A 27,112-nucleotide genomic window follows, 5' to 3' on the forward strand; every position below is an offset into this window, starting at 1 on the left:
AAACTAGCTCAGAGGCCAAACACTGACCGCAGTGCACCCGATACCAACTTCAGCTAAAACCACTGTTAGCTGTACACCACCAACGGGTACTATACCACCGATAGGTCCCGCACTCTTCCATCACTGGGGTAAATCCTTCATCCGCACAAACCAACACCATGCCACAGTACGCAAGGGCAAAACCTTACCCTTGCGCGACCTGCCACACCCCCAGCGCTCTCTGAATCCCATCCTGAATACCCAGGGACCACAAATCCACCCCCACGTCATTCAGGTGCACCCCATCCCTTTCCAGATAGCGCCAAGTGTCCAATTCCAATGCTAAGTGCCTTGCCGCCAACCCCCCATTCCGGACCACAAAACTACTGACCTCTTTATTAACTTTTTTCCTGGCCCTGTTAATTTTGTCCACTGATCTCGCAAACCTCCAGGATGTCCTACCCACCATGTCCGACCACACAATTATCATGCGTGGAAAAACAAGGCGGAGATGCCAAAATCAAGTTTAATGTCCTTCACCAAATCCAGCATAGTCTTCACACCCAAGTCGTTGCCGCCCCACGTGCAATACCAGCACATCCGGAGGCCCGTCTAAGCGTGCAAATCTATGCTCATCCGCCACCGCCCTACCCCACAGCATGCCCGGTACACCCAGCCACCGGATAACTGCCTCCTGTCAGGAAAACCCAAGTTGCCGGCCCTCCGGGCGAGCATCACCCCGTCTGGCCCCCCAACAAAACATACGAGTGGCCAACTATCCACACCAACCCCTGTCGTCCGCCTGTAAGAAAGGAAGAGAAGAAAATAACCCAACCACAATACTTAACATAATACAGCATAAACACCCATACATTCCCAGACGAAGTTACACCACCAATAAATGCGGGCGGACGTACGACAGGAAATGCCCAGATTCCCATCTCCCGATTCGCTTCACCGCCGCCTCGTCCAACCCCCATCTGACTGCCTCCGTCGCCGCCCCAATGCGGAAGGAATGGGAGGAAAATCTTTGATCCCCCAAACCCAACGCCACCAGGCACTTCTTAAAAACTGCCGTAAATTGAAATCTCGAGAGTGACAAGCCATCCTGATGTGCCAAAAAACGACCCACCCTCTTCCAGAGCGCACGCTCAAGAAGCCGCACACTAACCCAATAGGGCACAAGGGCGATCCAGGCAGTGCGAACACCTGCACCGTCTTACCCTTGCCCCGCTGATCCATTTTTGACCGGCTCACCAAAATGGACAGCCGGTCCCCCTCACACACCACCTCAGCCATCCCCAAACCCCCTTGTCGCGGCTGCGACGGGCTCAGCCAAAAGTTCAAACGAAACCGGGCGCTTGGTATTCCCGCTTGGGTGAGAGCGCCGATAACCTTTCATCACCTGTCTGACCCAAACATCTTTAGTCCTGTCAGGTAAACCCCTCAACTTGAACCAAAATGCCAGCCCAGCCAACTTTTTATTAAGCCCCAACACGAACACTCCCAACTCCAAATTCCTGGAAACAAAATAACTCACCAGTAAACGTAAATCCTGATCCTCCTGCCCCTCAGTAACCTGCTGTACGAGGGCGGCCCATTCCGCCCACACTTTTACTATATGCTGACCATGTAGCCTCGCTCACCGTCCGCCTGATCCAGCCGGCTACTCTGCCAAAGCAATCCTCCACAGCCATTCCGGACAAGGAACCCCGCGCTCCTCCGCCCCCAGTGCCAACTCCCGAAACTTGTCCCACTGGAAGCGAGACCAAGCATCAGCGATAACGTTCTCCACCCCCGGAAGATGTACAGCATAAATAAACAAACACATTTAACTGTAAACAGCGCAACACGAGGTGCCCGATCAACTTGACCACCGGCGGAGATGCCACCGATAACTTGTTGATCGCTTGAACTACCCCCAAGTTATCCCCATGAAACCGAACTTTCAAATTCCGAAACGCCTCGCCGCCAGAACCACTGGAAAAAGTGGCTCTGGCGGCGAGGAAGCAGCAATATGTTCTTAAGCAGACCTGCCTCCTTCCAGGACTCCGGCCATGGCCCAGCGCTCCACTTCCCTTGGAAAAAAGCACCCAAGCCAGCCGCCCCTGCTGCGTCCGTGTACAGCTCCAGATCAAAATTGCTGACCGGGCCCGACACCCACAGCGCCCTGCCGTTAAAGTTAGCCAGGAACGTGTGCCATGTCACCAGATCCTCCCTATGTGCTTTCAACAGACGCACATAGTGCTTGGGCGAAGAGGCCCCCGCGATGCTAGCCGACAGCCGTCGGCTAAACACCCTCCCCATTGGCAGGATGCGACACGCGAAGTTCAACTTACCCAACAACGATTGTAACGGCCTAAGCTGCACCTTGCGCAGCCCCAACATCCCCCGAATCTCCGCCTGTAGCGCCGTCAACTTCTCCTCCGGCAGCCTACATCCCATCCTCTCCGAATCCAAGATAATGCCCAAGAAACTCAGCACCGTGCGCGGACCTTCCGTCCTGTCCGGCGCCAAGGGAATTCCGAACTTCTCGGCAACATGTTCCCACGTAGCCAACAATACTGCGCAAACCTCTGAAGCAGGCGGGCCCACGCAGAGGAAGTCGTCCAGGTAATGTATTACCGAATTCAGTCCCGCGACGTCCCGCACACCCACTCAAGGAATGAACTAAATTCTTTGAACAGCGCACAAGAGATGGAACAGCCCATAGGCAAACAGCGATCGACATAGAATTCTTCCTGCCACTGACAGCCCAACAGCCGGAAGCTTTCAGGATGCACGGGAGGCAGGCGGAAAGCCGATTCAATATCAGTCTTCACCATCAGTGCCCCTTTCCCAATACTTCCTCACCCAAAAAAACGCTGCGTCGTATATGACACCGCGCAAATTGCGGGATCAATTGCGTCGTTCACCGATCCCCCCTTCGGATACGACAGATGATGAATGAGTCTAAATTTGTTGGGCTCCTTTTTGGGCACCACGCCCAACGGCGACACCACCTAATTCGGAATGGGCGCAACACATCTTTTTGCAATTTGTCCGATACCACCCCGGGGATACCACCCCGGCATGTTGTAACGCCGACCGCATATTGCGCGCCAAGGGGGGCGCCTCACCCAAATGCGCCGGAATCCGAAAACCCTCTCCAAACCCCCGGGCCAACAACTGCACGGCCTCCCGATCCGGATATCTAGCGAGGAAAGGCAGCATCCTTCCCACTCTCACCGGCGTGGTCCCCATTTTCAACAGCATCGCCGGGCTTACCTTTTCCCTGTCTAAAGCAGCGGGACAAGGGGTGCCCCCCCCGCCACATCCCGAGCACTCATGCTTGTACTTGCATGACCCTCCGAACTTGCAGGAGCCCTCCTTAAACTGCCAGCACACCCCTTTCTTTCTTGTGGCCAATTGTCCGGGGTTAGTGGACCCACCGGCCCCACCGTGAAAAAACTGGCTAGGCGACCTCGCCGAGGTCATAAGGCGCATCCATAAGCTGATGTCCTTATGATCCCATCTCCAGGAGGGGCGAATAGCCCTCCGCTGACGAAATTGCCCGTCATAATGCAACCAAGACGTTCCCCCGTAGACTCTGTAGGCCTCTCCCACGGCGTCAAGGAGGTAGTAAAACAGCACAGAACAGCGTTCCGGGTTCCTCTCCCCTATCACGCTAGCTAATATGTCGAATGCCTGCAGCCAATTCGTAAATGTCCGAGGAATGAGCCTATATCTCCTCTTCTCCTCGTCCTCCTTGTGGTCCTCCGGACTCGCCCTATCGAGATTAAATTTCCCCAATGGCAGGAGGGCGAAAATCTCCACGTATGCGCCTCTCCATATCTTCTCCCTAACCTCCAGCTTCAGATGGGCCCCAAGGGGCCCCTCGAAGCAGACATAAACCTCACATTTTGCCGCATCTGCTAGGCGAACCAAATCCTGTTTTTTAGCGGGCCCAGTGGGCACCCCCCCGCAGGCGTCTTTTCCACCCCCAGGTCAGCCACCCCCGCCACCGGAGCCGCAGGCGCTGCCGGTGCTGCAGCCACGATCGCCTGACCCCCCGACCCACCCCCCCTCCCCCATTCCTCCCAAGCCCTGTACCCGGTGCCACCCATGCCGCCGCAGGGGGCAGTCCCCCCCCACGCCCGGCTCAAACCGTTGAACCAGCTCCTTCCAACCCGCCAGAAAACCCCGCAAACCCGTATCCGCCACTGCGCGGTCTGGTACCAACGCGACCGGCGTAGTAGGAGCGGCCCCAACTGGCCGCCCCTTGCGGACCTGCCCCACGCCCCATATCACCCCCCACAGCAACATTCAGAGCAGACAAATCATGAGTGGACTCACTGCGTTGCCTGGATGGAGTCCCACCAGCCGAAGGTCCCGAGTCCACCACCGCCAAAAGCTCCTGCTGCCCATCGTCCTCCGACTGCGACAGCTCCCCCTCCGAGCGACCTTCCGCCAGCTCTGTCTCACTCGCCGACTGCCCTCCGCGGACCTTCCAATTCCTCTGCAGCACACCAGATCCGCTCGATGACTTGCCCAACGACTTGCCGTGACCCGCTCGCCCCCCTTCACAGTGCCGTTCCAGACCACTGCCTAACGCCATAAACTCTCCTCAGTCAGCCTCAGCCCAGCGACCCCCCACAGGGAGCCCCTGCCACCTGTCCATCCCAGAGGGGCCACATGCTGCACGTCCCTGAAGCCCTGCAGCCATCCTCCCGGGTGTCCCACGTGCAAGCTCCGCCCCCGCCATTCCTGGAGCTGGGGCCTCCCGCACAGCCTGTGGCCTCCTGGCCCTCCCAGCACCTGTCCTGGCCTTGAAAACGCCCCCCACCTCCCTGCTGAAAACCAGATAGAGGTTTTCTGGAGCCCCCCCCCCCCCCCCCGCAGAAGGCCCCGCCGTCCGCTCCGCGGGCGGGCCTGAGGAGGGTCTGGTATCCTGGCCACGTGAACTACTAGTCCCAGGGAGGGGGGAGGGAGGGGGGTCAGGTGCAAATCGATCCGGCGGCCGCTCACGCCGTGCTCGCGCCGTCTCCCATCCATTCCGCTCTGCCGCTGGGGTAGACTCACCCAGCGCCGCCGCCAGCCGTGTTTCCAGCCATCCAGGGCCCCTGGATGCCGATTCAGCCCGCAGCCTGGCAAAAAGCTCCTCCAAGCTCGCTTGAGATCAGCAGACTGAGGAGGGGAGGAGCCGCCCCCTCTGCACATTACCTCTGCTCCTCCCCTCCCAGTCCGATAACAGTACCGCCCTCTCCTGACTCCTGGACGTCCCTGTTAACCCTGTCATGCCGCCCTGCGCCTATGCGGTTTCTTTCTTTGCTCCGGGCTTACTTTTCCTGTCCTCTGAGAACAAACACAGTGAAGGGGAAATATTGTGTTTTTATTTTATTATGATCAGGACTAAAAAATAAAACCTGTAATGTAAATCTATCATTTCTGTATATATTTCATAGTCTCTATTCAGTCAGTGGGTGGAGCTTATTTGTTGTTGCCCCTCCCACCTGCTCTGTTTAAAGAGGAAGTAAAGGCAGTTAAAAAAAATGCAACCTGCACGGCAAAGGCATAATGAGCTAGTATGCATAGTATACTAGCTCATTATGAATAACTTACCTGAGAACAAAGCCCCCGAATCGGTCCTCCGTCTTCATGTTTGCCGCTGCCATGTATCCCAGACTGACTTCCGGGTCTCACTGCTCCGGCGCTGTGATTCGCCGGAGCCACGATGACGTCACTCCCACGCATGCACACGGGAGCCGACTCGAGCGCCATATTGCCGCGATCTGCAGCCTGCCCAGTGCACCTGTGTGCCACTGTCTTTTTGTAAATATCTCCAAAACCGTATAGGTTTAGGAGATATTTCTTGGACCTACAAGTAAGACTTAATCTAGGATCACCTGTAGGTTAAAGTGGTTTGTAAGGGTTTACAACCACTTTAAATGTCTCTGTGCCCATCTACCGATCTCTCCTCCCCTGGATAGGTGACCCCCCCGCCTCTGCTCTCCTCTGATTGGCTGACCCCATTCTCCACAGTACAGGTGATGTTCCAGGGCCCCGGGGACCCCACAATGGCTGTAATGTTATTGGCGGATGTGCAATATCTCTCCTGGGATCCTCCAATCACAGATAGACTGATATTTGGCGTAGACCCCTCCTCCACCCTGCAGGAGATCTCAGCGCTGCCATTCCGGAGACATAAGACATGGAGGAGCAGAACCGATACTGGAACTAAGAGAGACAATCATTTCCATTGATCAGGTCCAATATATACACAGCATGCCCCTCCCCCATCCTTACCTATAATCAGGTGTGCACCCCTCCCCCAACACTAAATCCCCCACTAAAATGACACCCATTGTCTTCAGTCATGTGACCCCCATACACAGCGCTGTACAATCTTCTGGACTTACCTTCTACATGGACGACATAATCATCTATCTGTATTCGGTGTCCTGCAGAGTTCACTATAACCACACCGTATCTCCCGTCATTCTGAAGAGTCACATTGGATATGATCAGACTTCCATTCTCTGATAATCTTATATTGAGGAAATATCTGAAATAAGACGGATCACAATTCCTGTGTTTAGCTATTTCCTCCCAGACTCCATGAGATTTCTGATATGTCCAGTAAATCCAGTCACATCTCCCTGTATCTGTATGGTTGAGGATAGGATGGATTCTGATGGGGAGGAGAAGGTCCGATCCCGGCCGGGTGAATATTTCCTGGACTTTTCCTGCACAGACAGAATACAGATCCCAGTCAGGTTACAGTGTACTCCCCTCCCCCTCATATAACATATATCCCTCTATGAGGATCCCAGAAATATTCAGATTCCATCTATCAGAGTCCTCCGGGTCTTCCTGGGATTCCTCTGTTTTCTTCCCATCTCAGATCATTGAGGAATCTCCTCTGACACCCCTATACTCTCCATTATTCTACCAATAAATCATCAATGAATAGACAATCATTCCTCCCCCCATTTCCCCTGCTGGAGTAAATTGGTGCGTCCTTTATTTGGCCTTCCTCTGGATCCTCTGTAGGTATAGGATTGTGTAGATGGGATTGGAGGATTTCTTTTTCTCTTTTATCATCGCTCCCAACTGTCCCGCATTTTGAGGGACTGTCCCTGATTTGGAGCAATGTCCCTCTGTCCCTCTTCCCTCCTCATTTTGGTCTGATCTATAGAGTTGTATATAAAATGTACTTTCCTGGTGCATCATGACATCATACATATGGGTTGTGACTCCGCCCCCACAACCTGATAGGTCTGGTTAACTATAAATCAAAGACAGACCCGGCTCACAGCATTCTCCTTTTTTTCTCACCTGATCAGGACTGGAATCGCGAGGTATCCCTTACCAAATGTCGCCCCAGCTAGGGTTGCAACCTGTCCGGGATTCACCCAGACAGTCCGGCTTTTACATCCTCTGCCTGGGTTTCTGACTGCCTGTCACCAGGACACCAGCCACCAGGGCATCCTCAGAAATTCTTATAATACCCCCATAAAATCTTAATCAGAATTTAGAATCCATAACATGTATTATAATGTCATATATCTTTACATATATGTAACTGTCTGGATGGAAACAGCCCTAATTACAAGGGACTTGTTTCTCTCTATGGAGGGATACAGAACCCCCTGAACGCATTTCCCGATGCTCTGCTTCTAGTCCCGGCTACTGGAGCCCTGCCGGGACTGTTCACTGTTCACAAACTGAGCTAGTGGAGAGAGCTGTGAATGTGTGGGTGGGCAGAGGAAGGAGCTGTGAGTGTGTGGGTGGGCAGAGGGAGGAGCTGTGAGTGTGTGGGTGGGCAGAGGAAGGAGCTGTGAGTGTGTGGGTGGGCAGAGGGAGGAGCTGTGAGTGTGTGGGAGGGCAGAGGAAGGAGCTGTGAGTGCGTGGGTGGGCAGAGGGAGGAGCTGTGAGTGTGTGGGAGGGAAGAGGGAGGAGCTGTGAGTGTGTGGGTGGGCCGAAGGAGGAGCTGTGAGTGTGTGGGTGGGCAGAGGAAGGAGCTGTGAGTGTGTGGGGGGAAGAGGGAGGAGCTGTGAGTGTGTGGGCGGGCAGAGGAAGGAGCTGTGAGTGTGTGGGGGGCAGAGGGAGGAGCTGTGAGTGTGTGGGGGGCAGAGGGAGGAGCTGTGAGTGTGTGTGGGCGGGCAGAGGAAGGAGCTGTGAGTGTGCGGGCGGGCAGAGGGAGGAGCTGTGAGTGTGTGGGTGGGCAGAGGGAGGAGCTGTGAGTGTGTGGGTGGGCAGAGGGAGGAGCTGTGAGTGGGCAGAGGGAGGAGCTGTGAGTGTGTGGGCGGGCAGAGGGAGGAGCTGTGAGTGTGTGGGTGGGCAGAGGAAGGAGCTGTGAGTGTGTGAGTGGGCAGAGGGAGGAGCTGTGAGTGTGTGGGCGGGCAGAGGGAGGAGCTGTGAGTGTGTGGGTGGGCAGAGGAAGGAGCTGTGAGTGTGTGGGTGGGCAGAGGGAGGAGCTGTGAGTGTGTGGGTGGGCAGAGGGAGGAGCTGTTAGTGTGTAAGTGGACAAAGGGAGGAGCTGTGAGTGTGTGGGTGGGCAGAGGGAGGAGCTGTGAGTGTGTGGGCGGGCAGAGGGAGGAGCTGTGAGTGTGCGGGCGAGCAGAGGGAGGAGCTGTGAGTGTGCGGGCGAGCAGAGGGAGAGGCTGTTAGTGTGTGGGTGGGCAGAAGGAGGAGCTGTGAGTGTGTGGGTGGGCAGAAGGAGGAGCTGTTAGTGTGTGAGCGGGCAGAGGAAGGAGCTGTGAGTATGTGGGTGGGTAGAGGGAGGAGCTGTGAGTGTGTGGGCGGGCAGAGGGAGGAGCTGTGAGTGTGTGGGCGGGCAGAGGAAGGAGCTGTGAGTGTGTGGGCGGGCAGAGAAAAGAGCTGTGAGTGTGTGCGTGGGCAGAGGGAGGAGCTGTGAGTGTGTGCGCGGGCAGAGAAAGGAGCTGTGAGTGTGTGGGTGGGCAGAGGAAGGAGCTGTGAGTGTGTGCGTGGGCAGAGGGAGGAGCTGTGAGTGTGTGGGTGGGCAGAGGAAGGAGCTGTGAGTGCGTGGGTGGGCAGAGGGAGGAGCTGTGAGTGTGTGGGAGGGAAGAGGGAGGAGCTGTGAGTGTGTGGGTGGGCAGAAGGAGGAGCTGTGAGTGTGTGAGTGGGCAGAGGAAGGAGCTGTGAGTGTGTGGGGGGAAGAGGGAGGAGCTGTGAGTGTGTGGGCGGGCAGAGGAAGGAGCTGTGAGTGTGTGGGTGGGCAGAGGAAGGAACTGTGAGTGTGTGGGGGGAAGAGGGAGGAGCTGTGAGTGTGTGGGTGGGCAGAGGAAGGAGCTGTGAGTGTGTGGGGGGAAGAGGGAGGAGCTGTGAGTGTGTGGGCGGGCAGAGGAAGGAGCTGTGAGTGTGTGGGGGGCAGAGGGAGGAGCTGTGAGTGTGTGTGGGCAGGCAGAGGAAGGAGCTGTGAGTGTGCGGGCGGGCAGAGGAAGGAGCTGTGAGTGTGTGGGGGGCAGAGGGAGGAGCTGTGAGTGTGTGGGCGGGCAGAGGGAGGAGCTGTGAGTGTGTGGGTGGGCAGAGGAAGGAGCTGTGAGTGTGTGAGTGGGCAGAGGGAGGAGCTGTGAGTGTGTGGGTGGGCAGAGGGAGGAGCTGTGAGTGTGTGGGTTGGCAGAGGAAGGAGCTGTGAGTGTGTGGGTGGGCAGAGGGAGGAGCTGTGAGTGTGTGGGTGGGCAGAGGGAGGAGCTGTGAGTGTGTGGAAGGGCAGAGGGAGGAGCTGTGAGTGTGTGGGTGGGCATAAGGAGGAGCTGTGAGTGTGTGGGTGGGCAGAGGAAGGAGCTGTGAGTGTGTGGATGGACAGAGGAAGGAGCTGTGAGTGTGCGGGCGGGCAGAGGGAGGAACTGTGAGTGTGAGGGTGGGCAGAGGGAGGAGCTGTGAATGTGTGGGCGGGCAGAGGAAGGAGCTGTGAGTGGGCAGAGGGAGGAGCTGTGAGTGTGTGAGTGGGCAGAGGGAGGAGCTCTGAGTGTGTGAGTGGGCAAAGGGAGGAGCTGTAAGTGTGTGGGTGGGCATAGGGAGGAGCTGTAAGTGTGTGGCTGGGCAGAGGAAGGAGCTGTGAGTGTGTGGGTGGGCAGAGGGAGGAGCTGTGAGTGTGTGGGCGGGCAGAGGGAGGAGCTGTGAGTGTGCGGGCGAGCAGAGGGAGGGGCTGTGAGTGTGCGGGCGAGCAGAGGGAGAAGCTGTTAGTGTGTGGGTGGGCAGAAGGAGGAGCTGTTAGTGTGTGGGTGGGCAGAAGGAGGAGCTGTTAGTGTGTGAGCGGGCAGAGGAAGGAGCTGTGAGTATGTGGGTGGGTAGAGGGAGGAGCTGTGAGTGTGTGGGTGGGCAAAGAGAGGAGCTGTGAGTGTGCGGGCGAGCAGAGGGAGGAACTGTTAGTGTGTGGGCAGGCAGAGGAAGGAGCTGCGCGTGTGTGGGCTGACAGAGGAAGGAACTGTAAATGTGTGGACGGGCAGAGGGAGGAGCTGTGAGTGTGTGGGCGGGCAGAGGAAAGAGCTGTGAGTGTGTGGGCGGGCAGAGGGAGGAGCTGTGAGTGTGTGGGCGGGCAGAGGAAGGAGCTGTTAGTGTGTGGGCGGGCAGAGGAAGATGCTGCGTGTGTGTGGGTTGGCAGAGGAAGGAGCTGTAATGTGTGGGCGGGCAGAGGAAGGAGCTGCGTGTGTGGGCGGACAGAGGGAGGAGCTGTGAGTGTGTGGGCGGGCAGAGAAAGGAGCTGTGAGTGTGTGGGCGGGCAGAGGGAGGAGCTGTGACTGTGTGGGTGGGCAGAGAAAGGAGATTTGTGTGTGTGGGTGGGAAAAGAGAGGAGCTGTGAGTGTGTGGGTGGGCAGAGGGAGGAGCTGTGAGTGTGCGGCTGGGCAGAGGAAGGAGCTGTGAGTGTGTGCGTGGACAGAGGGAGGAGCTGTGAGTGTGTGGGTGGACAGAGGGAGGAGCTGTGAGTGTGTGGGCGGGCAGAGGGAGGAGCTGTGAGTGTGTGGGTCGGCAGAGGGAGGGGCTGTGAGTGTGTGGGCGGGCAGAGGGAGGAGCAGTGAGTGTGCGGGCGAGCAGAGGGAGGAGTTTTAAGTGTGCGGGCAAGCATAGGGAGGAGCTGTTAGTGTGCGAGTGAGAAGAGGGAGGAGCTATGAGTATGTGAGTGGGCAGAGGGAGGAGCTGTGAGTGTGTGAGCGGGCAGAGGGAGGAGCTGTGAGTGTGTGGGTGGGCAGAGGGAGGAGCTGTGAGTGTGTGGGCGGGGAGAGGGAGGAGCTGTGAGTGTGCGGGCGAGCAGAGGGAGGGGCTGTGAGTGTGCGGGTGGGCAGAAGGAGGAGCTGTGAGTATGTGGGTGGGTAGAGGGAGGAGCTGTGAGTGTGTGGGTGGGCAAAGAGAGGAGCTGTGAGTGTGCGGGCGAGCAGAGGGAGGAACTGTTAGTGTGTGGGCAGGCAGAGGAAGGAGCTGCGCGTGTGTGGGCTGACAGAGGAAGGAACTGTAAATGTGTGGACGGGCAGAGGGAGGAGCTGTGAGTGTGTGGGCGGGCAGAGGAAGGAGCTGTGAGTGTGTGGGCGGGCAGAGGAAGGAGCTGTTAGTGTGTGGGCGGGCAGAGGAAGATGCTGCATGTGTGTGGGTTGGCAGAGGAAGGAGCTGTAATGTGTGGGCGGGCAGAGGAAGGAGCTGCGTGTGTGGGCGGACAGAGGGAGGAGCTGTGAGTGTGTGGGCGGGCAGAGAAATGAGCTGTGAGTGTGTGGGTGGGCAGAGGGAGGAGCTGTGAATGTGTGGGTGGGCAGAGAAAGGAGATGTGTGTGTGTGGGTGGGAAAAGAGAGGAGCTGTGAGTGTGTGGGTGGGCAGAGGGAGGAGCTGTGAGTGTGCGGCTGGGCAGAGGAAGGAGCTGTGAGTGTGTGCGTGGACAGAGGGAGGAGCTGTGAGTGTGTGGGTGGACAGAGGGAGGAGCTGTGAGTGTGTGGGCGGGCAGAGGGAGGAGCTGTGAGTGTGTGGGCCGGCAGAGGGAGGGGCTGTGAGTGTGTGGGCGGGCAGAGGGAGGAGCAGTGAGTGTGCGGGCGAGCAGAGGGAGGAGTTGTAAGTGTGCGGGCAAGCATAGGGAGGAGCTGTTAGTGTGCGAGTGAGCAGAGGGAGGAGCTATGAGTATGTGAGTGGGCAGAGGGAGGAGCTGTGAGTGTGTGGGCGGGCAGAGGGAGGAGCTGTGAGTGTGTGGGCAGGCAGAGGAAGGAGCTGTGAGTGTGTGGGCGGGCAGAGGGAGGAGCTGTGAGTATGTGAGTGGGCAGAGGGAGGAGCTGCGAGTGTGTGGGCGGGCAGAGGGAGGAGCTGTGAGTGTGTGGGCAGGCAGAGAAAGGAGCTGTGAGTGTGTGGGTGGGCAGAGGGAGGAGCTGTGAGTGTGTGGGCGGGCAGAGAAAGGAGCTGCGTGTGTGTGGGCTGGCAGAGGTAGGAGCTGTAAATGTGTGGGCGGGCAGAGGGAGGAGCTGTGAGTGTGTGGGTGGACAGAGGGAGGAGCTGTGAGTGTGTGGGCGGGCAGAGGAAGGAGCTGTGAGTGTGTGGGCGGGCAGAGGAAGAAGCTGTGAGTGTGTGGGCGGGCAGAGGAAGAAGCTGTGAGTGTGTGGGCGGGCAGAGGGAGGAGCTGTGAGTGTGTGGGCGGGCAGAGGGAGGAGCTGTGAGTGTGTGGGTGGGCAAAGAGAGGAGATGTGAGTGTGTGGGTGGGCAGAGGAAGGAGCTGTGTGCGTGTGGGTGGGCAGAGGGAGGAGCTGTGAGTGTGTGGGTGGGCAGAGGGAGGAGCTGTGAGTGTGTGGGCGGGCAGAGAAAGGAGCTGTGAGTGTGTGGGCGGGCAGAGAAAGGAGCTGTGAGCGTGTGGGTGGGCAGAGGGAGGAGCTGTGAGTGTGTGGGCGGGCAGAGAAAGGAGCTGTGAGTGTGTGGGTGGGAAGAGGGAGGAGCTGTGAGTGTGTGGGCGGGCAGAGAAAGGAGCTGTGAGTGTGTGGGCGGTAAATGTGTGGGCGGGCAGAGGGAGGAGCTGTGAGTGTGTGGGCGGACAGAGGGAGGAGCTGTGAGTGTGTGGGTGGGCAGAGGAAGGAGCTGTGAGTGTGTGGGCGGGCAGAGGGAGGAGCTGTGACTGTGTGGGTGAGCAGAGAAAGGAGATGTGTGTGTGTGGGTGGGCAAAGGGAGGAGCTGTAAGTGTGTGGGTAGGCAGGGGAAGGAGCTGTGTGTGGGTGGGCAGAGGGAGTAGCAGCAGGGAGTGGGACAGCAGGACATAGAGGGGAGGAGAGAAGCTGCCCATTACCAGACTACATATGGAAGTATTCATTTCATAGTATGTTGTCTAAAGAAATGGCCCAGACACTAACATTAGGGGGAGGGCCGACATGACGAGGGTGGGGGCTGTGAGGCTTGGCTGGCTGAAAGGAAAAGGTATAGGAGGCGGGCCCTTGAGCAGGGGGGATGTCGAGAAAAGGGGGCGGAGTCGGCGCGCAGAGTTCAGTGCGCGCCGAGGAATAGGAAGCAGGAGGAGAGTTTTTTCAGCTCTCCCCTGCGTTTGATTATAGAGCCCTGCGGACCGGTGGTTTTTGCCAGGTATATCATGGATATGGATGCGCTGCTGTTGCGGCTGCGTGGGGAGGCGGAGTCCTGCGCACGTTTGCAAACTGGTTGCAGGCGTTTGCGATTCTGGCAAGTGTTATTGGGGAGAAGGCGCCGGAAAACTGCTCGCTGCTTTTCTGCTACCTCGATTCCATCGGTCTACAGGGGGACTGCTTGGTTGCGCTATGATGAGCAATTTAGGCAGAAGAAGGCGGTCCGCCCGTCCTCGCGGTGGGACCACAAGGACATTAGTCTTTGGGTGAAGCTGATGTCCTCCCCGAGGGGCTCCTTGCCTCCCTTTCAGGGAGGGGTGGGAGCCCGGCGGGCGTCGGACAACCGGCCGGAAACTGCATGGGTTTCTGTTGGCAGTTCAATGCTGGCACTTGCAAATTCGGGGCCAAGTGTCGATTCCGGCATGAGTGTTCCACGTGCGGGGGTTCCCATTCCCAGTCCCGGTGCTTCAAGCAGGGACGGGGAAAAGGGGGGACACTGGAAAAGGGGGTGACGCCGGTGAGGGTAGGAAGGATGGTGCCTTTTCTAAGGCGCTATCCTGATCAGGTTGCAGCCAAGTTGCTGGAGTTGGGGTTTGCAGAGGGTTTTCGGTTGAATAGTCAGCTTCAGGTGGTTCCGCCGGTTGCAAACAATTTGAAGTCGGCTAGGGAGCATGCGGTTGTTGTCAGACAAGTTGCTCAAGGAAGTTGCATTGGGGCGCATGGCTGGTCCGTTTGGGGATCCACCCATGTCTAATTTAGTGGTCTCCCCGTTGGGCGTAGTTCCGAAGAAGGAGCCGAACAAATTTCGGCTCATTCATCATTTGTCCCATCCGTGGGGGGATCAGTTAATGACTCCATTGATCCCAGCCTCTGCACGGTGTCTTACACTTCGTTTGATACGGCGGTTGAATGGGTGCAGCGTGTTGGCAAGGGGGCGTTGTTGGCAAAAACGGATATAGAGGCGGCCACTTGTTGGGTTGCCAGTGGCAGGGCAAGTTTTACGTTGATCGGTGTTTGCCCATGGGGTGCGCAATTTCTTGTTCGTTGTTTGAGCAGTTTAGTTCTTTTTTGGAATGGGCGGTTGCGGGATGTTTCGGGTTTATTTTCTGTCATCCATTATTTGGATGACTTTCTGTGTATTGGGCCTGCAGACCTGGATAAAACAGAAGGTCCGACCACAGAGCTGCGTTTTTTGGGGATTGTCTTGGACACCATGGCGATGGAGTGGCATTTGCCGATGGACAACTTGGAGGATCTGCAGCGGGAGGTGGCCGGGGCATTGCGGGTGAAGAAGATTCAGCTTGGGCAAGTTGAATTTCGCCTGCCGCATTATGCCGATGGGGTGTGTTTTCTGCCGGCGCTTGGCGGCGGCCACAGCCGGCGGCCACAGCCCGCGTGCGGGCTCCTCATCATTTCATCTGCTTGGGCCAGGAACACAAGGCTGATTTGTTGGTGTGGGATTCTTTCTTGGCCAGTTATAACGGCCGCTCGCTTTGGTTGGATAGGGTGGTTTCTAGCTTTGACATGGAACTGTTCACGGACGCGGCTGGTTCAGGTGGTTTTGGGGCTTTCTTTCAGGGTAGGCGGAGCGCTGGGGAATGGCCGGTGTCTTGGAAGGAAGCAGGTTTGGTTCGCAATTTGGCGGCACTGGAATTGTTCCCCATTGTACTGGCGGTCGAGCTGTGGGAGGGGGATTTTCGGAATCGTCGCATTCGCTTTCATTGTGATAATCTGGGGGTGGTGCAAGCCATTAATTTTTCTTTTTTTCTCAAAGAAGTTTATTGAAAATTATTGTGGAAATTACAAATAACACATGTAGTAAGCTTGTACAAAGTACTAAAACATGGAGCAGTACTACAAGAAAATATTGATCAATTAACAACAGTTTAGCTTAAATCCATATATAGCATATAGAATAAGGCAAAAAGAGAAAAAGAAGGGAAAAAAAAAACAACATATCAAAACCATTGTAGTCCGTTCAAGCGAATACTCGATTAAGTTATCACGTGCCTATATTAACGGACTACAAAGGTAGATAGCCTAAACGCCCCGACGGGGACCATTCCTCATTCTGCAATTATCACCTGGAATACAAGAGACAGAAGCTTATGTAGCATATCCTGTTTCAGGCAAAAGCTCAGGTCAGGTGTGTGTGCGGATACACTGGCATAATGGGATGTATCTATAGGTGGTCAACCGCAGCTATGTCCAGTCTCCAGGCAAGCCATCCACCCCAAAGGGGAGCACACTGTGGATGGGAAGGTACTATCAATTAGAGCTGTTCACTCGGAGACTGGACATAGTTGAAGAAATAAGTCAAACCAAATCACAGTCTAATGGACGCATCCGAGTTTTGTTTTGTTGACGTAAATAAACCGCTTTTTTCCCATAGGAGCATGCTGAAGGATATGACCCTTCGATTCAAGTGGAGATAAAGCATAAGGGAAAGTGGGGAAGGGGGCTAAGCATGGGCGTCCGCAGAACTTTTTCCAGGGGGGGCATCATTTTAAGGCCACTCATGCTCCGCCCCTTTTCGACAATCTCATGAAAATCTTTCCACTGGTAATACATATGTGTTATATAACAGATAATTCATCTTCACTTTGTATTGGAAGTTACTCTGGTGGCTGTGTTCCATGCCCATATAGCCTAGAGAATGTACATCTTTTTACATTGCAATACATCTGTTGTGACCATATTTTGATCTCATACTGTCACTGTATAGACTGTTTTCATCAAGATAAAAATATGGCAACAACAGATGTATTGCAATGTAAAAAGATGTACATTCTCTAGGCTATATGGGCATGGTACGCAGCCACCTGAGTAACCTTGCGGACGCCCATGCTTTCAAAAACCAGCCCTGGAAAAAATTTCATACCAGCCTCACAGAATTATTATACCAGCCAAACAGCATAACTTCATTATTTTCTTGTTCATGAAAGGGAAAAACCATGCATTTTACCAGTTAATAGTGGTAAGTGATCAATCATCAAGGGGGACCCCAGGAACTCAGAACGTGGGGGGGGGGCACCTTCTGCAGAAAGAATACTCGAAGGTAAGGGGGGTGGGTTACTAATATAAGGAGGAAACCCTTTATATCAGTGCCCCTTACATTATCGTATTCACTCCCCCTTACATCAGTGACCCCCCCCCCCTGACTGGCCTGGCGGTGCTTTCACTGACCTCCTCTCAGGTGCACTGTGCAGGGCTCAGTCAGTCGGCTCCAGCTTGGTGGCTCTGGTTTTATCCTATAGTCTCCTGTCCACAGTCCACACAAGTCTGACTTCTCCCATGACCCCCATCCCGGCGGTGCTCCCACTCTTGACTCCTCTCCAGACTCCCTCAGAGACTGCAGACATGCTACAGGAGATGGTCAGAGACTGCAGACTTGATGCAAGAGCTCAATGCAGCCTCACCAGTGCCCATCAATTGCAGCCTCACTGTGCCCACCAAATGCAGCCTCACTGTGCCCACCAATGCAGCCTTACTGTGCCCACCAAATGCAGCCTCACTGTGCCCTTCAAATGCAGCCTCACTGTGCCCTTCAAATGCAGCCTCACTGTGTCCATCAAATGCAGCCTCACTGTGTCCATCAAATGCAGCCTCACTGTGTCCATCAAATGCAGCTTTACTGTGCCATGAATGCAGCCTCACTGTGTCCATCATTGCAGCCCCTCCTGTGCCCCATGTCCCAGTCTGCAGTCCCTGTCTGTGGGAAGGTGTGTTGTTGATGCTTGGTACGGTACCTTGCATGCCAGCAGGATATCCATGATGGCCAGCAGCAGGCAGGGTCTGTTCTCATTTTGGATGGGGACTGTGCTCCTTCCAGAGGATCTGTCTGCTGTGAGATGGAGTGGTCCCTGGCAACCTGGACCTTCAGCTGTCCTCATTTTCCAGCCCCAGTCAGCCTGTCCTCTGGTCCTGGGGAAGTGGAGAGCACTGGGTGGGAGTTGGAGAATAGGGGGAGCAAAGAGTACTGGCGGGGTTGGAGAACACATGGGTGGGGGCAAAGAGCGAGGCGGAGTGGAGATCACAGGGGTGGGGAGCAGAGAGTGCTGGGGTGGAACTTGAGAGCACTGGGGGGGGCAATAAGAACAGGGGTAGAGAGCACGGTAGGCTGAGAGCACTGGGGGGCTAAGAGTGTGGGGTGGTGAAGAGCACTGGGGGGGGGGGGAAACAGGGGTGGAGAGCATGGGGGCTGGAGAGTACTGGGGGGGTACAAAGAGCAGGGGGGAGTGGAGAGCAATGGGGGGAGCTTGAGGGCACCAGTGGGGGCCAGAAAGAACAGGGGTGGAAAGCACGGGGGACTGGAGTGCACTATGGGGGGTGGAGAGCACTGGTAGGGTTGGAGAGCACATGGGTGGGGGCAAAATGCAGGGGGAGTGGTGAGTACTGGGGAGTGGAGAGTGCTGGGGGAGCCAAAAAGAACAGGGGTGGAGAGCACGGAGGGTAGAGAGCACTGGGGTGGGTTAGAGAACACCAGGGGGCAGAAAGAACAGGGGTGGGGAGAATGGGGGGCTGGAGAGTGATGGGGAGAGCTGAAGAGCACTGGGGGGGTAGAAAGAACAGGGGGGAGATCACTGGGGGGAGTGGAGAGCACTGGGTGGAGAGGAGAGCACTGGGGGGGAAGAGAACACTGCGGGGGAAGAGCACTAGGGGAGAGCAGTGGGGGGAGAACAGGGGGGAGAGCACTGGGGAGGAGAACAGGGGGAGAGCACGGAGGGGAGAGGACTGGGGGGAGTGGAGAGCACTGTGGGGGAGGAACGGGGGGAGCACTGGGCGGAGTGGAAAGCACTGGGGGGAACAGGGGGGGAGAGCACCGGGGGGGGGGACGGGGGGGACAGGGGGGAGAGCACTGGGATGGTGGCTAGAGAAGGATGGGGAGAGCTGGAGAGCAGGGGGGCAGCAAGAACAGGGGAGGAGAAAACTGTGGGGGGGCAGGAGAGTGTGGTGGAGGAGAGCACTGGGGGGGCAGGAGAGTGTGGTGAGGAGAGCACTGGGGGGGGCAGGAGAGTGTGGGGGAGGAGAGCACTGGGGGGGGCAGGAGAGTGTGGTGGAGGAGAGCACTGGGGGGGGGCAGGAGAGTGTGGTGGAGGAGAGCACTGGGGGGGCAGGAGAGTGTGGTGAGGAGAGCACTGGGGGGGGCAGGAGAGTGTGGTGGTGGAGAGCACTGGGGGGGGCAGGAGAGTGTGGTGGAGGAGAGCACTGGGTGGGGGGCAGGAGAGTGTGGTGGAGGAGAGCACTGGGGGGGGGCAGGAGAGTGTGGTGGAGGAGAGCACTGGGGGGGGCAGGAGAGTGTGGTGAGGAGAGCACTGGGGGGGGGGCAGGAGAGTGTGGTGGAGGAGAGCACTGGGTGGGGGGCAGGAGAGTGTGGTGGAGGAGAGCACTGGGGGGGCAGGAGAGTGTGGTGGAGGAGAGCACTGGGGGGCAGGAGAGTGTGGTGAGGAGAGCACTGGGGGGGCAGGAGAGTGTGGTGAGGAGAGCACTGGGGGGAGCAGGAGAGTGTGGTGGTGGAGAGCACTGGGGGGGGGGGCAGGAGAGTGTGGTTGAGGAGAGCACTGGGTGGGGGGCAGGAGAGTGTGGGGGAGGAGAGCACTGGGGGGGGGGCAGGAGAGTGTGGTGGAGGAGAGCACTGGGGTGGGGGCAGGGAGCACAAGGTGAACTGGGGACAGTAAAATAAGTTGGATAGGAGACCCCCTGCAGCCCCTCCCCCCATTCTCCTATCCAGGCACTGTGGCACACATGGGGCTAAGCCTTCTAGAGGAGAGGATGGGGTAAGGGTATGAGCAGGGAGCAACAAGGCGGGGTAAAGGGAAGAGGGAACCTGAGCAGTAATTTCAAGTCATCTATCTTAGCCTTACATCAAGGCGGCCATAAGGTGATAGCGGAAGTTTGGTTCATGGAAGCTTTAAAATGTATCCAACAGGCCCAAGTGTTGGTGAATGTAGAATGTCTGTCATGTGCCTGGTGAACCAGTCTTTCCATTTCTTCCGTTCTGTTAATTTGTCTATACCATCCCTCAATAGTCGGAGGCGTTGTGGATCTCCAGTGTCTGGGGATACATTGGGTAGCCGCGTTAATCAAGTGTAAAAGTAGTGATTTCCGATAAGTTCTTTTCGATAGGGATGTGTGATGCAATAGGTATTGGGTTGGGGAGAATTCTGGGTGGTGTGTAGTGACTTTGATTATGGTACGATGGACCTCTCTCCAGTATGGTTGGAGTAGCGGACAATCCCACCAAATATGCAGGAAGGAACCGTCCGCAACTTGGCATCTCCGGCACGTTGGGGGAAATTCCGGGAAATTTTTATGTACTTTGTCAGGAGTGCGGTACCATCTGGAATAGATCTTGTATCTATTTTCTTGCGCCGGCACATTAATTGTGCCCTTGTGTGTATGTTCGTAGATCATACTCCAGTTATCATCAGTCAACGTGGTCGTTAGGTCCTTTTCTCAGAGCTGTAAAGTAGGCTTACAGTGGTGTGAAAAAGTGTTTGCCCCCTTCCTCATTTCCTGTTCCTTTGCATGTTTGTCACACTTAAGTGTTTCGGAACATCAAACCAATTTAAACAATAGTCAAGGACAACACAAGTAAACACAAAATGCAATTTGTAAATGAAGGTGTTTATTATTAAAGGTGAAAAAAAATCCAAACCATCATGGCCCTGTGTGAAAAAGTGATTGCCCCCCTTGTTAAAACATACTATAACTGTGGTTGTCCACACCTGAGTTCAATTTCTCTAGCCACACCCAGGCCTGATTATTGCCACACCTGTTCACAATCAAGGCATTACTTAAATAGGAGCTGCTTGACACAGTAAGGTCCACCAGAAGATCCTTAAAAGCTACACATCATGCCGAGACCCAAAGAAATTCAGGAACAATTGAGAAAGAAAGTAATTGAGATCTATCAGTCTGGAAAGGGTTATAAAGCCATTTCCAAAGCTTTGGGAATCCAGCGAACCACAGTGAGAGCCATTATCCACAAATGGCGAAGACATGGAACAGTGGTGAACCTTCCCAGGAGTGGCCGGCCGCCCAAAATTACCCCAAGAGTGCAGCGACGACTCATCCAAGAGGTCACAAAAGACCCCACAACAACGTCCAAGGAACTGCAGGCCTCACTTGCCTCAGTTAAGGTCAGCGTTCATGCCTCCACCATCAGGAAAAGACTGGGCAAAAATGACCTGCATGGCAGAGTTCCAAGGAGAAAACCACTGCTGAGCAAAAAGAACATCAAAGCTCGTCTCAATTTCTCCACAACACATCTTGATGATCCCCAAGACTTTTGGGACAACATTCTGTGGACCGATGAGACAAAAGTGGAACTCTTTGGAAGGTGTGTGTCCAAGTATATCTGGCGTAGAAGGAACACTGCATTTCATAAAAAGAACATTATACCAACAGTAAAATATGGTGGTGGTAGTGTGATGGTCTGGGGCTGTTTTGCTGCTTCAGGACCTGGAAGACTTGCCGTGATAAAAGGAACTATGAATTCTGCTGTCTACCAAGAGATCCTGAAGGAGAATGTCCGACCATCTGTTCGTGTACTCAAGCTGAAACGAACTTGGGTTCTGCAGCAGGACAATGATCCTAAACACACCAGCAAGTCCACCACCGAATGGCTGAAGAAAAACAAAATGAAGACTTTGGAGTGGCCTAGCCAAATTCCTGACCTGAATCCTATTGAGATGTTGTGGTATGACCTTAAAAAGGCCGTTCATGCTCGAAAACCCTCTAATGTAACTGAATTAGGACAATTCTGCAAAGATGAGTGGGCGAAAATTCCTCCAGGACGCTGTAAAAGCCTCATTGCACGTTATCGCAAATGCTTGGTTGCAGTTGTTGCTGCTAAGGGTGGCCCAACCAGTTATTAGGTTTAGGGGGCAATCACCTTTTCACACAGGGCCATGATGGTTTGGATTTTTTTTCACCTTTAATAATAAACACCTTCATTTACAAATTGCATTTTCTGTTTACTTGTGTTGTCCTTGACTATTGTTTAAATTGGTTTGATGTTCCGAAACACTTAAGTGTGACAAACATGCAAAGGAACAGGAAATGAGGAAGGGGGCAAACACTTTTTCACATCACTGTATGTGGTGAGATGTCAGAGCTCAATTGTTTTGTAATAAGCGAAATCAAGTGTTTTTGGGGTTCCGAGCTGTTACATAATGTTTCGAAGGGGGTTAGATCCCGGTGCCATTGTGAAAGTGGTTTCGCTGAAGTCAAAAAGTGTCTGATTTGGAGAAATTTAACCACCTCAATACAGTGCAGTTACACCCCCTTCCTGACCAGACCAAATTTCAGCTTTCAGCGCTCTCACAGTTTGAATGACAATTACTCAGTCATGCAACACTGTACCCATATGAAACTTGTGTCCTTTTTTCCACACAAATAGAGCTTTCTTTTAGTGGTATTTAATCACTAGTGGGTTTTTTATTTTTTGTGCTATAAATAAAATAAAACGTAAATTTTGTGAAAAAAAATGCCTTTTTCTTTGTTTCTGTCATAAATTTTTGCTAATTAGTAATTTTTCTTCATAAATTTTGGCCAAAATTTATACTGCTACATATCTTTGGTAAAAATAACCCACATTAGTGTATATTATTTGGTCTTTGTGAAAGTTATAGAGTCTACAAACTATGGTGCCAATCACTGAAAATTGATCACTTCTGATCAGGCCTTCAGTACATCAGGTGTACCTCATTTCTTGAGACACTAACAAGTCAGGAAAGTACAAATACCCCCCAAATGACCCCTTTTTACAAAGTAGACATTCCAAGGTATTAAGTAAGTAGCATGGTGAGTTTTTTTAAGTTGTCATTTTTTCCCACAATTCTTTGCAAAATGAAGATTTTTTTTTTATTATTATTTTTTTTACTAAATTGTCATATTATCAGGTTATTTCTCACACACAGCATATGCATACAACAAATTGCACCCCAAAATACATTCTGCTACTCTTCCCGAGTACGGGCGATACCACATGTGTGAGACTTTTACACAGCCTGGCCACATACAGAGCACCAACATTGATGTAGTAACTTCAGACGTTCTACGAGCAAAAAAAATCTCATTTCTCAACCACCTATTACACTTTTGAAGGCCCTGGAGTACCAGGACAATGGAATTGCCCATAAAATCACCCCATTTTGGAAAGCAAACACCCCAACGTATAATCTGTGAGGCATAATGAGTCTTTTGAACGGTTAATTTTTTTCCAGAAGTTTTTGGAATATGTGGAAAAAAATTAAAACGCATTTTTTTTTTTACACAAAATTGTCAATTTATGAGATATTTCTAACACATAGCATGTATATAGCAAAAATTACACCCCAAAATACATTCTGCTACTCCTCCCGAGTATGGCGATACCACATGTGTGAGACTTTTACACAGCCTGGCCACATAGAGAGGCCGAACATTGAAGTAGTACGTTCAGGCATTCTAGGAGCATAAATGACACATCTCATTTCATTCCTACCCATCACACTTTTGAAGGTCCTGGAGCACCAGGACAGTAAAATTACCCACAAAATGATCCCATTTTGGAAAGCAAACACCCCAACGTATATTCTATCAGACATGGGCTGCAAATAGGTAATCGGGTACTCTGATGGCCTAGTGACAGGTACTCGGGTACTCTGATGGCCTGGTGACAGGTACTCGGGTACTCTGATGGCCTGGTGACAGGTACTCGGGTACTCTGATGGCCTGGTGACAGATACTCGAGTACTCTGATGGCCTGGTGACAGGTACTCGGGTACTCTGATGGCCTGGTGACAGATACTCGGGTACTCTGATGGCCTGGTGACAGGTACTCTGATGGCTTGGTGACTGGTATTTGGGTACTCTGATGGACCGTGACAGGTACTCGGGTACTCAGATGGACTGTGACAGGTACTCGGGTACTCATATGAACTGTGACAGGTACTCGGGTACTCAGATGGGCTGTGACAGGTACTCGGGTACTCTGATGGGCTGTGACAGGTACTCGGGTACTCTGATGGGCTGTGACAGCTACTCGGGTACTTTGATGGGCTGTGACAGCTACTCGGGTACTTTGATGGGCTGTGACAGGTACTCGGGTACACTGTTGGACCGTGACAGATACTTGGGTACCATGATGGACTGTGACAGGTACTCGGGTACTCTAATGGACTGTGACAGGTACTCGGGTACCCTGATGGACTGACAGGTACTCGGGTACCCTGATGGACTGTGACAGTTACTCGGGTACTCTGATGGACCGTGACAGGTACTCGGTTACCCTGATGTGCCGTGACAGGTACTCGGGTACTCTGATGTGCTGTGACAGGTACTCGGGTACACTGTTGGACCGTGACAGATACTTGGGTACCATGATGGACTGTGACAGGTACTCGGGTACTCTAATGGACTGTGACAGGTACTCGGGTACCCTGATGGACTGACAGGTACTCGGGTACCCTGATGGACTGTGACAGGTACTCGGGTACTCTGATGGACCGTGACAGGTACTCGGGTACCCTGATGTGCCGTGACAGGTACTCGGGTACTCTGATGTTCCGTGACAGGTACTCGGGTACTCTGATGTGCCGTGACAGGTACTCGGGTACTCTGATGGGCCGTGACAGGTACTCGGGTACTCTGATGGGTCGTGAAAGGTACTCGGGTACTCTGATGGGCCGTGACAGGCACTCGGTACTCTGATGGGCCGGGACAGGTACTCGGGTACCCTGATGTGCCGTGACAGGTACTCGGGTACTCTGATGTGCTGTGACAGGTACTCGGGTACACTGTTGGACCGTGACAGATACTTGGGTACCATGATGGACTGTGACAGGTACTCGGGTACTCTAATGGACTGTGACAGGTACTCGGGTACCCTGATGGACTGACAGGTACTCGGGTACCCTGATGGACTGTGACAGGTACTCGGGTACTCTGATGGACCGTGACAGGTACTCGGGTACCCTGATGTGCCGTGACAGGTACTCGGGTATTCTGATGTGCCGTGACAGGTACTCGGGTACTCTGATGGGCCGTGACAGGTACTCGGGTACTCTGATGGGTCGTGACAGGTACTCGGGTACTCTGATGGGCCGTGACAGGTACTCGGTACTCTGATGGGCCGGGACAGGTACTCGGGTACTCTGATGGGCCGGGACAGGTACTCGGGTACTCTGATGTGCCGTGACAGGTACTCGGGTACTCTGATGTGCCGTGACAGGTACTCGGGTACTCTGATGTGCCGTGACAGGTACTCGGGTACTCTGATGGGCTGGGACAGGTACTCGGGTACTCTGATGGACTGGGACAGGTACTCGGGTACTCAGATGGACTGTGACAGGTACTCTGGTACTCAAATGGACTGGGACAGGTACTTGGGTACTCTAATTGGCTGTGACAGGTACTCAAATACTCTGATGGACTGTTACAGGTACTCTGATGGACTGTGATTGACAGGTACTATGAGGGGTGGTGACAGGTCCTCTTTATTGGGGGGGGGGGCAATCAGGGTGATTGGTGTACACTAGGCGGTAACGAGATGTTACCGCAATCTCCTCCTCACACACGATCGGTGTGTGAGGAGGAGAACAACCCGGTAACATCTCGTTACCGCGGTTTGTTTACATTTTAGTGATCGGCTGTGAAAGGATCACAGCCGATCACGTGGTTAAACAGCCGGCCAATGGCTGTTTACCAGCGTCGAGACGAGCAGTGTTCCTAGGTAACACGCCGCCACCGACGTACATGCGCAGCGCGCTCGCGATCGCGCGCATGCGCCATGCACAGCCGGGGTGTGACCATCTGTGATCGGCCGTGACTTCATCACGGCCAATCACGTGGTAAACAGCCATAACCAATGGCTGTTCACCCCCTTCCGTGGCGAGCGGTGTCTCCGTGACACGCCGCCACCGAAGAAACAGGGATGCGCGCGCACGATCGCGCGCATTCCCTGTTTAAACGGGAGGCCGTCATATGACGGCCCCCCGCCACAATAGGTGCGCCGCCTGGCCGTCATTGGACGGCCGGCGGTCAGGAACCAGTTAAAGAACGGGAGGTTTAAATTTGGAAATTTAGCAACCATTGCGGGGTGTGAGAGTAATTTGCCCCGTTTGAAAAATTGATGCGCTCTGTAGGTTGGATCCTGATATGGGAGACTAGAGTCATATCCCATAAGATCCGGGGGAAAGTCAGAATTTCGCGAGAGTGGGGTCATAGGCCCGTGCAGCTGTGTCATGTTCAGCGACTTACATGTGTTCATGAATGCCTTCAGAGTGGGGCCTATAAAAGGGTGCGACCAGCAATCTGTAGGGATTGCCTGTTTCGCGAGCCAAGGAAGATTGGATAGTGGGATGTGTGTAACAGCATGTTCGAGATGAATCCATGTCTTATCTACGTGATGTATGTGCCAGTCTACTACTCTATTGAGTAAACTGGCATTATAGTAGGTGTGAATGTCTGGTAGACCTAGTCCACCACACTGTTTGGGCAGGATTAGTTTAGCCCAGCTCAGTCTTGGGGGATGAAGGGACCAAAGAAACTTTCTACAAATAGTTTTGTATGTGCTAAAAAAGGATTTAGGGAGCGTGATAGGGATAGTTTGGAGCAAATAAAGTAGTCTAGGGAGGATATTCATTTTTAAAACCGCTATTCTGCCAAACCAGGAAAGGTGACCTTTGTGCCAATTCTGAAGGTCTTCTTGAATTTTGGAGTGCTGGACCAAAATTTTTAGCATATAGCTGCGATAAGTCAGAAGGGATTTTGATGCCCAAATATGTTAAGTCATGTCGTTCCCAGCTAAAGGGAAAGTTTTTTGGCGGCATTGATCCACAATATTGTCAGGTAGGGAGATATTCAGCGCTTTCGATTTCTCAAAATTTATTTTGAGATTGGAAAGTATATGAAAAGTGTCTAAGTCTTTCAGGAGATTAGGTAAAGTGATTATGGGATCTGAGAGGAATAGCATGATATCATCCGCATATGCGACAATTTTATAATGCGAGTCTTTAATGTTAACCCCTTTAATGTTTGGATTTTCCCTAAGCATGCGAAGGAGCAGCTCCATGGTAAGCACAAATATAATCGGGGAAAGGGGACAACCCTGACGGGTTCCATTGGCAATGGAGAAGGCGCTCAATAGGCGGCCGTTGACCCGTATTTTAGCAGTAGGGGACGAATATAGGATTGATATCATTTGGACCATCAGTGGGGGGAGTCCCAGGTGTGTCAATACCGGTTTCATGTAGTCCCAGGCCACTCTATTGAATGCCTTCTCCGCATCCAATGATAGGAAAAATCCTATGGTGTGAGTTGAGGTTAGCCAGTGGTGAATGTTCAGGGTTTTTATGGTATTATCCCTGGCTTCCCTGCCAGGGATGAATCCAACCTGATCTGTTGATATGAGTTCCGGGAGGAGGGGCAAGATACGGTTCGCCAATATTTTCGCATATAGCTTGATGTCCACGTTGAGTAAGGAAATGGGGCGGTAATTTGGAATCAGCGTGGTGTCTTTGCCTGGTTTGGGGATTAATGTAATATGTGCTTCCAAAAGGTCAGTCGTGGGTCTGGTAGAAGAAGAGAGGGTGTTGAAGGTCTTGAG

At 53.8% G+C, this 27,112-nt stretch overlaps 1 protein-coding gene across 6 annotated transcripts in view; it reads right to left on the reverse strand.

Annotated features, from left to right (window-relative positions):
• Positions 1-27,112, reverse strand: part of LOC143981547 (immunoglobulin superfamily member 10-like) — a 492,232-nt gene that overhangs the window by 436,392 nt on the left and 28,728 nt on the right. For all 6 annotated transcript variants that reach the window (XM_077479487.1, XM_077479485.1, XM_077479488.1 and 3 more), the window contains exon 2: positions 6,378-6,704. In XM_077479487.1, the coding sequence (XP_077335613.1) occupies positions 6,378-6,704 (327 nt within the window). The remainder of the gene's footprint in view (positions 1-6,377; positions 6,705-27,112) is intronic.

This window comes from Lithobates pipiens, unplaced genomic scaffold, assembly GCF_037356315.1.
Source record: "Lithobates pipiens isolate NorthernLeopardFrog02 unplaced genomic scaffold, aLitPip1_a1.2 Scaffold_16, whole genome shotgun sequence".
NCBI classification, from domain to species: Eukaryota; Metazoa; Chordata; class Amphibia; order Anura; family Ranidae; genus Lithobates; species Lithobates pipiens.